Genomic DNA, 16,993 nt, shown 5'->3' on the forward strand with positions numbered 1-16,993 from the left:
TTTTCTCTTTCTTTCTTTCTTTCTTTCTTTCTTTCTTTCTTTCTTTCTTTCTTTCTTTCTTTCTTCTTTCTCTCTCTCTCTCTCTTTCTCTCTTTCTTTCTCTCTGTCTCTGTCTCTGTCTCTGTCTCTGTCTCTGTCTCTCTCTCTCTCTCTCTCTCTCTCTCTGTGTGTGTGTAGGGAACAAAACGCGGGAGTGCACTTCCTCAGACAGTACTATTTCGCACATTTAGGCTGTCCGTGGCAGGAACTTTGCTCTCAGCACCTCGTCCTCCTCCTCCCTGTCCAGAGGCGAAGCGCGAAACAGGAGCTCCCCCCGCGCCCGAAACAGTCCCGGGAGACCACGAGTTGGACCTCGGGAATGTTGCTGTCCCTTTTCCAAAAGTTGAGCTGCGGCTCGGTCGTTTTTATCCATGAAAATCAAAACTCAAAAGACGATGTTCCCTATTTTTTATTTTTTTTTGCGGGCAAATTCTATCTTGCCCCAGAATATTTCTTCCGACTCAGTCCGGTTCGGCGCTGGGTTTCTGCATAAACTAATCGTCCGGATTAGGAAGATTTCGGGGAATACCTCCTTTTCCCGCTTTCCGGTCCTGTCCAGCCCGGCCATCAGTCCTGGGCTGCGAGTCGGTCTGCAAGCCTTGAGCAAAAGCCGCTCGCCTCTGTTCTTTTAGTAAGACAAGCCAAACCGCCCCTTACCCACAAATAGCCATCATACAGACTCTGGGGAATGATTCCCGCCAGGTTTCTCTTCTCCCCATCTCTGAACAGATCTTAGCAATTGTAATTCCCACTCACACCCTTTAATACATTATCGAAATCTAGACAAAACGGCTGTCTTTTGGGGACTCGTATAACTTGAACTTTTGCGCAAAATTTGAAGCAAAATACACGCACGAACGAGAATTCAAATTGTTAACCCAAAATCTGTTCCCACGTCTGATTCTTTCATTTATGCCTCTGGATTTTCTCCCTGCTCCACCTCCATAGTAAATACAGATTTAGATGCTGTGGGAGGCCTTCCTATGAGCCTCTGTAACATTTTGATTGCAGAAAAGAGGACGTTTGGGGAAAAATATATACAGTGTTCAGAGGTGACATATTCAGAGGATCTCTCTTTCTCTCTTTCCTCTCCTTCTCTCTCTCTTTCTCTTTCTCTCTTTCCTCTCCTTCTCTCTCTCTTTCTCTTTCTCTCTCTCTTTCCTCTCCTCTCTCTTTCTTTCTCTCTTTCCTCTCCTTCTCTCTCTCTTTCTCTTTCTTTCTTTTCTCTCTTTCTCTCTTTCTCTCTCTCTTTTTCTCTTTCCTCTGTCTCTCTCTCTGTCTCTCTCTCTCTCCTTCTCTCTTTTTCCTCTCTTTCTCTCTTTCCTCTCTCTCCCTCTCTCTCTCCCTCCCCCCCCTCTCTCTCTCTCACACACACACACATATTTCCAAAGAAGTATTTGGAACAGAGGTGAGCCCCTTTACAACTTGTGGACTTCAACCCCCAGAATTCCTGAGCCAGACTCCTGGGAGTTGAAGTCCACAGGTTGTAAAGTTGCCATAGTTTGCTACCCCTGGTTTGGAGTCTCCATTTAATCTTTTATAAAAAGTGTATGGTAAGCCAAGACTCCATTCTGAGCATACCAAGGAGGTGGGGGGGGGGAGAGAGACTGCAGTACTGTGGGCATTACCTGGGAACAGTCTCATGGGATTCAACAGACTGAATTCACCTGCACAGAATTGTTGCAGTTTCCTTTATTTTGATTAGGCTTCCTCCTGAGCAAGCAAATAATCCAGCTGCACATTTTTAGGAGTTTAAATTCTGTTTGCAAATGTCCGTAATTTGAAGAACTCAGATTTGACACTTGCACAACATCTGTTTGCACACAGACACTGGCAAGACTTGCTCCTTGCCAGCATCAGACTCTTGTGGATTTTCTATCAAACATTTTCTATCAAATGTTTTCTTTGGGGCAATATAGTGTGTATAACATTCTGGGCGCTGCATCTTCAAATTCATATGGAAGCATGTTCTAAAATGCCATCTTTTCCTACTAGAAACTGCTCCCCATCCTTAGCTCCGTATCCTTCATTAAGGTTTTTGCCATACTTGTTATTTTTACTATCTGGGTAAGGAGACCTGGTCTTTTTTTGTATTTCTTTTTGCATTTGCTGAGGGATTTTTTTGTGTGAAATTAATGGAAGGTGGAGTTTTAATTAATGGCAAACAGTGTTTGTGCAGCCGTGTGTGTCTAGTGATTTCACCATTAAGGGAGAGGTTGTAACTGGGACAGTGAAGAAGATCCTGTCCTGCTGCTGGAGATTAGGAAGGGAGCTATTAGAGTAGTTTTGTGGTCTTAGAAGTGACATCCTTTTCCAGAAAGAAAATGTAGCTAGCATTTCTCTCCTGGTTTTCCCTAGCTAAAATCAAGGGAAATAATATGTTAGGAAACTTTCCAGGTGGTGGTGTATTGTTATATTGTTGCTTCAGAACCATGTAATACTGTAATTCTTAGCTGCATAAGATATTCTTTTGAAATAGGCCTCTGCCTTTCCCAGTAACTTTGCCTAAACAGGAAGAGGATAATAAATTGGCAATTTAATAACATGGTTTATTCCTGCTTTTATCTGATAGAGATATCAGTGACCATGTCAGAACTATTCAAACCCTATCATCGTCCATGATAAGTGCCGTATACAAGATGGATTACACAAAATACTTCAGTTTAAATCAAAACTTACTCGAAAAGAAAAGTATGCAACACAATTCCCTAGGATTATTTTTATTCCATTGATTTAATTGATTTAATTGAATGGGTGAAGATTCCTTGACACAATCCTTGAGTAGAAAGTAATTAGTGAGATGACACAAAAAATATTTGCTTCAATCAAAGCTTTACTAGCTGTACCATGATACTTGGTTCTATGGAACATTTATTATAATTGCAGTAGTTAAAATTCATTCCCTAATCCTAGGAATCGTTAGAGTTCTCCTTTCTCAGTTCTAAGGAAGTAATGTACTGTACTGTAATCATGTTGGCTAATAGCCAGCTGGAGGCCAGCCTGTTGCCCTGGGAGAAATGTAAGCACATGCTGAAATCAATGAGATTTAAATGCTCATAGCTTTGATGGGTGCATATGTATGACGTGTTAGTTTTCAGTTTCCTGCCAAGTTATCTCTGTCTGTACTCATCCTCAACTTACGTTGTTGTCTTTGCAAGATTGTCTCTAGTGCCGAGTTGCTTGATTCATTGGATGGTTCCCATGGTTTCTGTTGGTGGATATTGAAACATCGTGTGAGGTTGTGGTCTTAACATGTTGTGTGTGGGCAACATTCCTGGTCGCGAGAGATTTGAGGGCTGTATTGATTTCTCCATTGCTTGAGGAAACAGACTCCTTCGCCTGACTCTTCTTCAAAGCTTATAAATCTGAGGGGGAGAAGCACACAATTTTTGCCCCACTGATGTATGAACCTCCCAGTTTAAAAGATTACAGTAATCACCAGAGGACAGTGTAAATCGAATCTGGTAGCAATAACTTTTGGAGTAGGTCAGGCTCAAGTGAAATGTTACCAGGCAACAGGCATTTTCTTTACCAAATATAATCAAAGCGCATCGATGAGAAATTCTTCCCTGCCAGCTCGTCAGCACTTTATGCTTAACATTTAGGAGAAAGGAGAAGGATATCTCCATCCATCAAAGATCCTTGCATGCTCCAGGGGGCTCTGCTGCTGCTGCTGCTGCTGGCTGGCTGGATGATGGATGGTCCTTTTGGCCAAGGCTTCAACGGGAGATCCAGCTTCTCCAAGTTCTTTTACTTGTTTTGAAAGAATTACTGACCGAGTTCAGACATCATGCTAAACCATGACAGGCCTAAGTATGGATTGTTAAATAAACTACAATAGGCTGGATTTACAGAACAAGTTAAGCTGGAAACATGGGTTATAAATCACAATGGCAGGGTTCACAGGACACATAAAGCCAAAAACAAATAAACAACAGATATGTTTACACCAGGGTTGTCCTACCTTGGCAACTTAAAGACCTGGGGATTTGGCTGGCTAGGGAACTCATAGAATCCATAGAATTCTAGGAATTAAAGTCCACAGTTGTTAAAGTTGCCAAGGTTGGATAATCCTGGTTTACATCATCTGTGTATAAATTCTACATACGTAATCATTCTCAGAAGGAAAATTATTATTGATAAGTGCTCTAAAACAGCAAATAAAGCCCTCATTAATTTAAATATCAAAAAAGAGTAAATGGACCAGAACAGATACAAATATTTAGCTTTGTGCAAATGCCCACGTTTGAGTGACTTATTGTATACATCTTTTAAGGTAGTTTGTTTGAATGAAAAGGGATGATCTAGTTCTCTGTGGGAGATTGCTGGGGACATGGACTTAGCTTCAAGCTACTTCTGGAGATTTCAAGAAGAAACTTGATATGGATCCACTTTGTCAGTTTTAGCAAATGTAAAATTAAAGCAGTTATATGTGTGAATTAAAGGCATGTGTGAATCCAGCAGGTGAGATGGATTCTTGAAGGAAAAAAAAGAGATAATATCTGAGATTTAGACCAACGCTTAGGATGACTTGCAATTTTAACATAGGCTTAACAACATAGGATATAATTTGATAAACAGATCTGGAATTCTTCAGATATAACTGTTGTTCAGTTAGCAAAATCATGTATGTGAAAAATGTGAATATTTTTAAAGCAATGTTAATTGAATTCTTACACACAAAATCTTCACCTGAAAGATTTGGCATTTTAAAAATGTAATGCTTCTTGAATCCCATTTAGGTTTGTTTCTATCTATTGCAATATGAACATTCATATACTCTGCTGTGAATAATTGGAGATTCAGATAAAATATTTATTTTATCTTTGTTACAAATGTGCTAATGAACAAGCATGTCTACTTTTCCAAAACTATTTTGGTTACAACCTTCTCTACTTATCTTTCTTATCTTTCTCCTCCCACTTTCTTTAAATAAATAAATGAAACAGACATCTATTTGTAATAATGAAAGATGTTTTGAATCCCCAAATCATTTTTACATAAAATTAAATTTAAATGGCAAACTACTTGGAAGCAGTCTGTGGAATATTTAGAATAAGTTAACTGAAGTGATTAAAGGTGAGGGAAAGGGGAGTTGATATATTAAAGATTTTAGGATTTACATGTAGTTAAGATTATGATATAAAGTGTATAATTTATAGTTATTCATGTAATAGATACGTATCCTGGCGGGGTTTTTTTCTTGCCTGTTAGTTTCTGGGTTCTGACAGTTTTTTTGCCTGCCACAAGTGAGTGGAACCTCAGCAAACTACATGAGATTGAATACATCCTTTAGATCAAAAAGGGTTGCCTACCCCAGTCTGGTGTGTAAAAACAAGTGCATTTCAGGTAGCTGGTATTTCTTTTGTGCTATTGTAGCAAGATGTAAACCCAAGAATATAGGCTTAAATGAAGGAGTGTCTAGGAAAACATGGTACAGGACATTTCATTCAACAAAACCCATTCATGTTGTCTGTGGTTGTGTCATAAAGAGGTGTGGCTAGGTGAACTGCACAGAGAAATCAAATAAAGGCAAATTTCAGGATTAGTGTGTAATCTTAATTTATTGGCTGGTTTTTGTTTTGCTTCGTGTTGTTATTATTTTATTTTATTTTATTTATTTGCTAAGTGCCAAGTACACCAAGTCATGTAAGTGAAGCTAAAGGAAATTGCAAAATTGTCAAGATTATTTTTAAAAAGCACTATTTCAATTTAATCATAGCAGATATGAAAATCAAATGCACAGAAAAGGCAATCCCAAATCAACCAAACTCTAGCCCTTACTAATACCAATTGGGGGTTTATTAAACAATACAGAAACTTTTGAATATTTAAGAGTTCCTCATCAGACAAGCATTCTGGAAGGAAAAATCTTACTTTAGCTGTCTTTTTCTCCTTCTTCCTTCTCCTTTGGTGAACCATGGTGAGGTTTCAGAAATGCAAAACAATTATTTTGGAAATTAATAAAGATGAGAGCACACGTTTTCCAGACAGAATGCTTCAAGGCGGTCTTTGACCTATGTTTTGACAACAGTGGCCAAAGTTTTAAGATTCTCTTCAGGATTTAGTGATGGTTGATTGATAGAGTAGTTTATCACAGCAATGCCATGGACCACAAATAAATAATACTTTTTTCTCAGTTGACTTTGACTAAAAGAAAAAACTGTAATTCCTTTGTAAATCATTTGGTGTTAATGAATCACAGATTCTAGTCTGCCTCAAAGTTTCTTCATAAATCAACCTAAAATGCTTCAATGATACAGTTGGTTTATTTTTAGTTATATAATTGTATGAACATACAGTATTGTAGTGGTATAGTAGGTAAGTGGTCTACAACAAGAGTTATGGGAAGTAGCAAATAGGGACATGATTTCCTTATTTTCATTTCCAATTTATTGTGATGGTGGTCTATGGGATAAGCAAAGCATAACAGAAAATAAATAAAAGGGTCTTATCAATAACCAAAGTAATTATAAATGGATTAAGTGGGCCAATACCCTGTCTCTGTTATAAATCAACACCTTTTTAATATTTGTAATCTAGAACAATTTATTTATAATCTGAAGAATTCAGTGCTTGTGACACTTAAAAAATGTACACAGAAATGATAACGTCTTTGTTCTCAGTGGCATAACAAAGCTGCTCTCTGTTTTGTAGACATGACAGAAGAGCAACTGGGTGACGTCAGTGGAGGAGACAGTACTGAGGCCTACAGTGACAAAGATACAGACCAAAGGAGTTCTCCAGAGGTGACCAAGACCAAGAGCAACTTCACTCCTGAGAGCCCTGAAATAGTTTCCGTTGATGAGGGTGGTTATGCAGTCCAGAAAAACAGTGGGAGCACTGACAGCAGACCCGAAAGCCCTAAGTATCAACCGGAGCAGAACCATTTCTTGATTGAAGGTCCATCAGGGACAGTTTCTCTGCCATTTGGCTTAAAAGCCAACCGGCCACCCCTTGAAGTGTTAAAGAAAATATTCCCTAACCAAAAGCCAACCGTGCTTGAGTTAATCTTGAAAGGCTGTGGGGGTGACCTGGTGAGTGCTGTTGAGGTCCTCCTGTCAAGCAGATCCTCCATAGGGGGAGGAGACAGAACTTCTGCAGAATCAGAAGGCCTGGTTTTGCCTTCAAATGGGCACCTCTTTGAACACACACTGAGCTCCTATCCTATTTCCTCTTCAAAATGGTCAGTAGGGTCTGCTTTTCGAGTCCCAGACACACTGAGGTTTTCTGCTGATACTAGTAATGTTGTACCAAATCCATTGGCTGTTCCATTACAGCATCCCTTCCCACAACCTCCCCGGTATCCATTAATGTTGAGGAATACTTTGGCCAGGAACCAGTCCAGTCCATTTCTACCCAATGATGTTACTTTGTGGAACACCATGACGCTTCAGCAGCAGTATCAGCTGAGGTCTCAGTATGTCAGCCCCTTCTCTGCTAATTCTGCCACGGTCTTCCGAAGTTCTCCTGTCCTTCCCACACGCCCATCAGAGGATCCTAGAATCTCACTTCAAGAGGATGGATGTCCAATTGTGGCAAAGCAACCCATTTATACAGAAGATGACTATGATGAAAGATCTGATTCCTCAGATTCTAGAATATTAAACACATCTTCGTAAAATGATTATTTACCGTGACATTTTTCAATGTGGCAGAAATGCTGGACTTCCAACAAAAGAAATGGTGGGTCATATATATCTGCAGGAAAAAAGGGACTCTGCTTGTTACTCTGTTAGCAATAAAGACATAATTTATTTTATTTCTTGCACTTCAACTGAAAAATGCCAAATACTTACTATTTCATGCCTTTAGTGCTGAATGTGTATTACTGAAAAATAATTAAACACACATGTAAGAAACTGTGGGGGGTTGTAAAACATTTAAAGAAGAGCAAATTTGTCTTATCTTTTACACACCATTGGGAATGTTGCTATTGTCTTGAATGCAGTGTTCAACAAAAGGACTCCTCAGGATAAATAAGCAACTAAAAAGCAAATAATTAAATAGCAAGAGGACTAAGCAGTGACCTTGCTGACTTTATGACCATCACTGTCCTGGTGTTATACCCATGAGTCATAAAAAGACTAAGAATGAACTGCCCACCTGTGGTTCCAGTTGAGATATTTTTTTGGAGGCACCATAAATCCTATGCTTTTCACATGGCTTGATGAAACAATATTATAGCGTCAATGTAAAGTAAATAACAGCTGTAAGTTGCATGAAACTGTCTTGTGAAAAAAAATGAACACATAATTAAAATTGTCAGGTTATTGTAGCATGCTAAGGACTCTGGGGAAAAATAAACATATGCTGATCTTAATTTTTACATTTCATTTATATTTGGAGAAAGTCAGCTTGGCTTTATAGATACATTGTCCTGAATGGAATTTTAGATTCTCTTGCCCTGAACATGAGGTGTAAATATAACTGATGAGGGTAAGTAACTTTTGAGACATATAATCTAGTATTATAGGCAGAGGAAGTATATTTACATTAAAATAAGAAATACATTTATACAAATGCAATCACATATGTCGGTGGTAATTGTTTTTGGGCTTTCCAAGAACTGTTACTTTTTTCACTTCTCTAAATTCTTGAATCTTTGGGTAATTGCTTGAATTATCTTATTTTTTTGGGGGAAAAAATTGTCTGAAACTATCCCGCTTCCTATGTAGGAGTCTCCTATGAAGATGTAAAAAAAACACGGCCAAATGGTAAGTTTGGGAGGAGGTAAACTCAGGAATTTGCTGCAATGTGATGAAGCAATGCACACGTTTATAATGTGCCTTTCACCTTCTTTTATTTTTCCGCCAAGGGGCACCCTACCTCACCTCTTAGCTGTTGAGAAGCAGATAGCTTTATAAAAAAGAAAGAATTCAGGGGGGGAAAAAAGAAACATTGAAATTATGAATACAATCAGGAGGTATAAAGGCTAGTGATGTGCAAAAGAAAAGTAATTTTAGTAGTTTTAAGTCCATGACAGAAATTATTTAAGTCCATCTACAGCAGTGGTTCTCAACCTGTGGGTCGGGACCCCATTTGGGATCGATCGACCATTTCACGGGGGTCGCCAAGCAAGGCTGTCCGCCATTTTTTTCCCCTTTTCCGGCGAGTGCCTTACCTCCCTTGGGCTGGGTCAGCTGGTGGTCGGCCTGCTCCGTCTCTGCCGCTTGCCAGCTACGCCTCGGCCGGCGCAGGGGGCGGAACCATGCATGCGTGGCGCTCCCGGGCAGGGAAAGTCCTTGACTTATGACCGGTTTGGTAGTCCTCGACTTACGACCGGTTTAGTCTTCGCCTTCGACCGGTTTAGTCCTCGACTTACGACCGGTTTAGTCCTCGACTTACGACCGGTTGGGGTCGCGGCATTAAAAAGGTTGAGAACCACTGATCTACAGCTAAAAGCCTGCAGTTTCCTCTCTTCCATTATGGTGAGTACCTAAACTACATAGGATCAAAAGAGAAAGAGGATTGAACTGAGAAAGGGAGTGCTAAAACCCCTAAAATATGAGTCTAACCAACTGGAAATATGTTACATAAAGACAAAAATTATTTTTATAGCTGGAACCGAGATAAAAGTGCTACCTTTACATTTACAGTTCTTAGTGGCCTCTGTTCAGAAAGCAGATGTATGCAAACTGAATCCCAACAGTAATAGCCCTCCATGGTTAGCTCCAACTGATGACAATAACCCCTGTTTGTTGGGTTAGAAGATGAACACAGAGCCTGATATACAAGATGGATAGCATGTTACTATGATCTTAGTAGAACATCAAGCTGGTTTAGTTCAATGTTGGGTGTAGGTGGGTCATCGTTCGTCTCTCAGTTTGCAAGAAGTTGAAATTTTCTTACCCTTTCCTCATGCACATGACAAAGATAGCAGGCTATCTAGAGCTGAACTTCTTCAAGGTCAAAGAAATGTCCCTCTCTTTTCTGATTGATTTTTGCTGCTTGTGGCTGGCACGTTTCTTAAGAAAGCAGTGTGGTTCAGAATTCAGTAAAACACTGCATAAGATCCACAAACATACAATATTGGAATTCTGTCAAGACTTCTAATGGTGAGACAAAATGTCCTGAGCCTAATGAGAGAGTGATGTAAAAATGCGCATACTGTATTTACATGAGTTTGCAAGTGTTCTTTTTATGCTTGAAAGGCACAGGCTACAAACATTTCCTTAATCTGCTGGTTACCAGCAAATTTCTCTTATTTTAAGAGATTTTAAGGGGTGGTGGGCCATCTTCTTGCATTGAAACCTCCCTTTACCAGTACAGACAGAATTTTGGGATCCTGGGTATTGCCTACTGCAACAGATGAGCCTATTGCATCAATCATCCTATTCAAGTCTGTTGTAGTTTTAACCTACTGCCTACCAGCAATAGCGACGCTAGCTGAGAATCTGGGAGTTGTAGTTTCAAAAACCTAGAAATCCCCAGATTTGGGAAGGATAGCTTATTACATCAAAAGCTGATAATATTCCTGCATGATTATGACAGCTTTGGAACTGTTGTCTTGAAATCCATCAATATTTCTGTGATGGGCACTGTAATCTCTGGATTACATTTTCCAGATAAAAATAAGGGCAGTTGCTATTAATGCTATCTGCCATACTATTGTTGGGATCCAGATTATAAGGCTATAACCTTTTCTAGCATTACAGTTGAAACAGTATAATTTATTTTCCATGGTTTTAACCTTACAAATGGAATCGGAGTATAAATAAATGCCGGCATACCATGAAACATAGTTAATGTCTGCACAGAAATTGCTGAAAATTTGGTCTGTTTCTTGCTTCAGTAACAGAGCATGGCTTAGAATCACTAACGTGATTCCATTTCATAACAATTCAACAAAGAGTGAGAAAGAGTGAATACTCACTGCTTTAAGTGCTCAAATTGAGTAGAAAGATAAGCTATAAAAAGCAAATATATCACATTTTGCTTCACACAGTCTCTGACAGCAAGAAATTGTGAGTGAAACACCTGTGATATCAATGATCATCAGTGCAGTCTGAAAAAAAAATCCTTGCATTTCACCTTTGTGGAAGACAGAATAAAATTACGGACAAAGCAATGTAATAGCAGCAGAAACTGAAATAAAGAACAAAGGGAAAAAAAGCTAAACGTAAATACACCATATTGTGTTTTAAAAATACAGTAGAGAAGGAGAACCATGAGGATTTTCTATTTTCTATTTTTAAAACATTTTTTTAAAAAGTCAGTTAAAACTACAGTCCACAACTTTCTGCTGCTGGTGGAAATGATATAAAGACTGCACCTACCGGTATGTGACCTATGGAAGCAAGGTAATTCTTGATATAAAGCAACGCAAGCTCCCAAATTCAGGCTGATTGTGTCTGTCCCACCTCTGAAACGCAAGTAGACCAAATTCTATTCTTTAGCAGTTGATTCTTCTTTCTCAGTTCCCGGCTTCATGGGAGCTATACAGATAGTCCTGACTTTTTACTCTAAGGCAGGGGTCTTCAAACTCGGCCCTTTTGTGACTTGTGGACTTCAACTCCCAGAATTCCTCAGCCAGCATGCCTGGCTGAGGAATTCTGGGAGTTGAAGTCCACAAGTCATAAAAGGGCCGAGTTTGAAGACCCCTGCTAAGGGGAAGAAACTAAAAGCTTTTTTTTTTTAATGATTTGCTATTTTTCCCTGACTGTGGACATTTTGCTATGTAGGACAGCCAGTTGCAGCCTAGTGATTAAGGCACCAGGCTAGAAAGCAGGAGACAGTGAGTTCAAGTCTCACCTCAGACATGAAAGCCAGCTGGGTGACTTTGGGCCAATCACTCCCTCTCAGCCCAATCCATCTCACAGGACTGTTGTTGTGGGGAAAATAAGAGGAAGAAGGTGTGTTGGATATGTTTGCCACCTTGTGTTATTTGAGTAAACAATAAAGGTGGAATAATAAACAAATAAATAATGTGAGAATATCTAAATTTCTAAGTCTCCAACTGTAAAGGATGTAGTAGCAGATGAGGAGAAACATCTCTCTCCAAGACTCAGGAGACTTTTAGCCTGCCACAATAGATCAGGCCTCTAACCAGAGAGTTATACAGAACTGCGGTCCTTAGAATTCTGTAGCTGAAACTGGAAGCCAGGCCCTATCACACTTGTCTGGAGAAGCTGAATTAGACGCAATGGGCGAAGAGTCAATCCTCAAATAAGGCAAGAATTTTTTTTATGTTTCTTCTTTTCATGCTTGATATCTCACATTTGGGGTTTTTTTTTAAAAAAAAAATTAGACTTCAAGACAAATCCTTACAAGAGGTCTACAGTGGTATCTGTAGAATAGGAGTGTCCAATATGTGGACTTCAACTCCCAGAATTCCCCAACCGATATGGCTGGCTAGGTAATTCTGTGAGTTGAAGTCCACAGTCTTAAAGTTGCCAAATTTGGACACCCCTGCTGTAGAACATCTGTTGAGCTAACAGGTTTGATTCACATTTGCTTCAGTATTCTAAAATATGAGCTTGATTCCTATATCCTATATCATTTCAAGGATTCCTATTTTATGTGCTTTGGCAGACATAAGAGGGAAAAAAAGACTGATGCTAGATTAATATATTAATTTTTAAATTGAAGCAATCCTGGGGTTTGAAAAATAAGATCGATTCTTTAATTTCATTTTTATGGGATGCTGAGGATTGCCATTAGAAAGAAATAAAATTGTTTCTGAATGCATTGATATGCCAAATTCCAATTCTGATGGATGCATAATTCTAAACATCATATACCCCTTTCCTTATAATGAATTCATTGATGGGAAAATTTCAATATTATCTCAAGATAACAGTTTGTAACTTACTTGTTAGTATCTTCTTTGAACAGATTTAATGCACAGTGGCTTAGCAAATAAATTAATACCTGTTTGAACGATTGTGAACTCTGCCAATGTAACTGCCATCTTGTATTATGAGCCACCACTGATGCTACCAATGAATCTGCCTGTTACCTGTTTTCATAATAGCCACAATGGTTTGATGTTCTGTTCACAATCAGACATTCTTATTACTTGGCCATAAAGGTTTTAGATTTGATTTTGAGTTGTAAATGCTTTGTTTTTTTTACATCTTAATAGTAAGATGGTTAATCCAAGATACATAATTATAACTGATATTACAATAAACAGAATTCCCAACCTGTTGTAATGGTATCGTTGAGATATTTTATGTAAAGAATTCTGTAAGTTCCAAAAAATTCAAATGGACAAAAGCAGGATGGAGAAGGTTAACATTAATTGTTGGCAGCCATAAAGCAGTTTAGGCAATTTCTCCTTCTGAAGGCATGTATTGCTAGCACTTGGACTGGAAACAAGTTGTGTCAATAGCAAAGACATGTCAAGGCAGATTTGGTCTTCTGCCATACCTGTATACTCAGGAATCAAAGGATTATTGAGATAATCAAGGAAGTCTTTAATACTAGAGTATTGAAGAGTGTAAAACGAGTCAAGTGATTCTCCTTGGCTTTCCAGTTTCTAGAAGCCTTGTAGTAAGACAATTCTTAATATTTACTTCTGTTGGCTGTTCTTCTCCCTTTGTAGCCTTTTCAGATTAACTGGGGGTAGCCTTGAAATTGCTAGGTATTCATATCTGCAGTCCTACAAGTCCATTTCGGTATGCTGATTTATATGCATTATGCTCAGAATTATTTTGTATTCTCCTCTTTTTAACCTTGAAAGGCAAATGCATTCTCTCTTTGATGTTACTGGCAGCAGGAGTAAACTCTTTTGATCAGTGATCAGATTATGATATTTATACATTCTTCATCAATTAGAATGGTTTCCTTAATTTTCAATTTTTGTTAATTTTTTTCAGTAAGAAGCACTACATTCTTAACTCCATCCATCTCATTTATTACATTATCAAAACTTTTTGGTAAGTATTATATACAGTAGTAGGCTGATTAAATGACTACATTTTTTTCTATATTTGGGAACAGTCAAGTGGCTTAAAGCACCACATTGAGACCTTGCATAATGGTTCCGAGTCATGATCTCATCATTAAACTTTAAGCATTGGAGTCCTAACACACCTGGCAACTGTACAACTGCACTGGAATGAAAAGAAAATGCAGAAAATCACACACTTCATTTTACTGAGATGTCTACAGGCAGTCCTCAAATTACAACCATTCATTTAGTGACCGTTCAAAGTTACAATGGCACTGAAAAAAAGGTGACTTATGACCGTTTTTCACACGACTATTGCAATATCCCCATGGTCACGTGATCAAACTTTGGGCACTTGGTAATTAGCATGTATTTATGACAGTTGCACTGTCCCGGGATGATATGATCACCATTTGTAACTTTCTCAGCCAGCTTCTCACAAGCAAGGTCAATGGGGGAAGCCAGATTCCCTTAATGACCACATGATTCATTTAACAACCACAGTGATTTGCTTAACTGTAGCAAAAAAAAAAGATTATAAAATGGAGCAAAACTCACTCAACAACTGCCTTGGACTTAATTGTGAACGTAAGTTGAGGACTACCTGCATTTAAAAAGAAAAATCCAGAGAGCAATTTGATTGGAGCTCTAACCAGATACCATCATTTTTTGTCTTTAAAATGTTAGTTTATAATGTATGGTTGGTAGTTCACACACTCATCCATAAATACCACACACATTCTACTACAACATCCTACCCCTGAAAGTTGCAGACAATAATTTATTGGGTTTTCATTATTCTGAGTTCAGGTAAGATCCATAGATCCTAAATAAGCCCAAGCAAGCTTCTGTTTACTATTGATATATATACTTCTTTCTATGCATTAGCCCTCTGATCCAAAGCACTAAAAATGATTTCATTTCTCCTATTTTTAACCACCCTGGACTGTGTTGTCTAAGAAAATTCTTCTGCGACTTCCCTTCCCGAAGTCCTTCAAGATGCAGATGGAGAAATGACTACAAAGAGAAAGAATACATTCCAAACTCACCTCAACTGTGCTTTAAGTGAACCTCTTTTTAATGAATGAAAGAAATGTTGCAGATGACAGAAGAGTACCACAAATGATGTGATGTGGGATAAGTCAGCTGTGGGATAAGTCAGATGAACCTTCTCTAACTGGAGTCCCTCTGGATAGCTAGGACTAAGCTTCCAGATTTCCAAGCACTGTTTCATTAACATAAAGCATTTTCAAAGTATAAGTAGTTTACTTTGGAGGTTATTCTCCCTAGACTCCTCTTAGCTTCATCCCGAATTAGCTCTACTTAGTATTTTATATTTCTTTTCAAGGTCTCCCTACTTTGTGCTATTAATCATGATAAAGCAAGTTCTAATATACCCAAAGAGTCTTAAGTTGGAAAAGGCTGAGTTAGAGACTTTAACATCCAGGTTGTTGCTGCCAAGTGGATAGGAAAATTGTTCTAATTTTGGAGAGTTGGAGTATCTTTTGACCAGTGGTGGGATTCAGCTGGTTCGCACCACTTTGGCAGAACAGGTAGCTAATTTTTTGTTGCCCGGGCCCAGAATGGACTTCCAGAAGCGGCATCCACACAGAGAACCGGTTGTTCACATATTTGAATCCCACCACTGCTTTTGACCCAAGTTCTCTCTCATGATTGTTCAAGATTTTAACAAAAAATCCATTGTACTTTATTGTTCTTGAATATCACAGGCATTCTCACTAAGCCAGAAGTTTTGTTGGTCTTCCTGGACTTATATCCAAATAAGCCTGCATTGAATGATAGCCTCTGCCTTATCACCTTGGCCTGTTTTGCAGCTAAATCCTCATATAACCCACTTGGCCTGGTTTCCCTCTCCCCACCCTGTCCTGCCTAGAAGTCAGAAGAATGTATATTGCTGTTCTTTGTGTTTCTTTATATAAGGAAGTTTTGATTAGCAGAAAAATCTCTCTTATAAGATTAGATTCTCCCAACCTCTGTAACGTAAGCAGAATTAATGGCTAATTGTATCACCCTGGGCAGTTCCTCTCTCAAAGGATATTGCACATAAACAATACTGCCTGGTATATGTGTATGGCAGGGCGCACTCAAATAATTGCTATATTGTTCTTTTGAGGTCCCTTTCCAGGTCTCTGAATACTTCATCTTTTCTCTCCTTCTCTTTTCCCCACTTGGATAATGTATCATTCCTCTGGAAAATCAAGAAAATCAAGAAAAAAAAGGTTAAATAATTTCATATTCAAGATACCTGGAGAAATCCAGAGTTTCTTAAGCTAGAAAAATTCAAAGAATTTGAGAACAGCCGTCATTCATTTAGTGCCTTGCAGCCAAACAGGAATTCAACTTGAACTTGAAGACATGAGGAAGACAAGCACATCTAATAAGTGAGGTGAAGCAAACTCTTGAGCAAGCTGAGAGCTGCTTAGCTGGTTGCCATCTTATTTACAAAATTCCATTTCATTTTTTCCATTTCCTGGTTCTAAACATATTTTGCTTTGTTTTTGTTTAATTTTATCATGTTATAAATATCCATGCGGCCCAAACTTCAGATCATGGCCTTCTAACTGTTTAATTGTATCATGTTATAAATATTCATGCTGCCCAAGCTTCAGATCATGGCCTTCTAACTGCAAAAGTCTTAGCAACATCAATTCTTTCCTCCAGACCAAACAACAAGCAGTGAAATACAATTTCAAATCCAGTATATCTAATCCCCCTGTTTCCTTTGATTGGGTGAGTTACTGAGTTACATTTCAATCCTGCTAGTTGGTTGATAGAGTCATTGAACATTGTTTTGCTTTCCCCCATAATACCCTAATATCCTCTCAATGACCCACTTTAACTGTGGTGCAGGAACAGGAGCAACATATGCCAAGAATGTTTATAATACCGGGGCTAAATCCTACAGTCTAATAAATCAGAGATGAAGGCAACTACAGAATTAATTCTATTCTTTGAATTAGTGTGGCGTCTATGACAGCAGGCATATATATGAATACTGATCACAGATAAATATGGCACATGTTAAATGCATCTAAC

General features: G+C 38.5%; 1 protein-coding gene across 1 annotated transcript in view; it reads left to right on the forward strand.

Annotated features, from left to right (window-relative positions):
* Positions 1-7,672, forward strand: part of DMRT3 (doublesex and mab-3 related transcription factor 3) — a 9,573-nt gene extending 1,901 nt beyond the window's left edge. The window contains exon 2 of the mRNA XM_015818034.1: positions 6,666-7,672. Within this exon, the coding sequence (XP_015673520.1) occupies positions 6,666-7,661 (996 nt within the window). The 3' untranslated portion in view covers positions 7,662-7,672. The remainder of the gene's footprint in view (positions 1-6,665) is intronic.
* Positions 7,673-16,993: the final 9,321 nt, after the last annotated feature.

The sequence above is a fragment of the Protobothrops mucrosquamatus genome, unplaced genomic scaffold (genome assembly GCF_001527695.2).
Source record: "Protobothrops mucrosquamatus isolate PMUCROS unplaced genomic scaffold, P.Mucros_1.0 scaffold667, whole genome shotgun sequence".
Lineage (NCBI taxonomy): Eukaryota > Metazoa > Chordata > Lepidosauria > Squamata > Viperidae > Protobothrops > Protobothrops mucrosquamatus.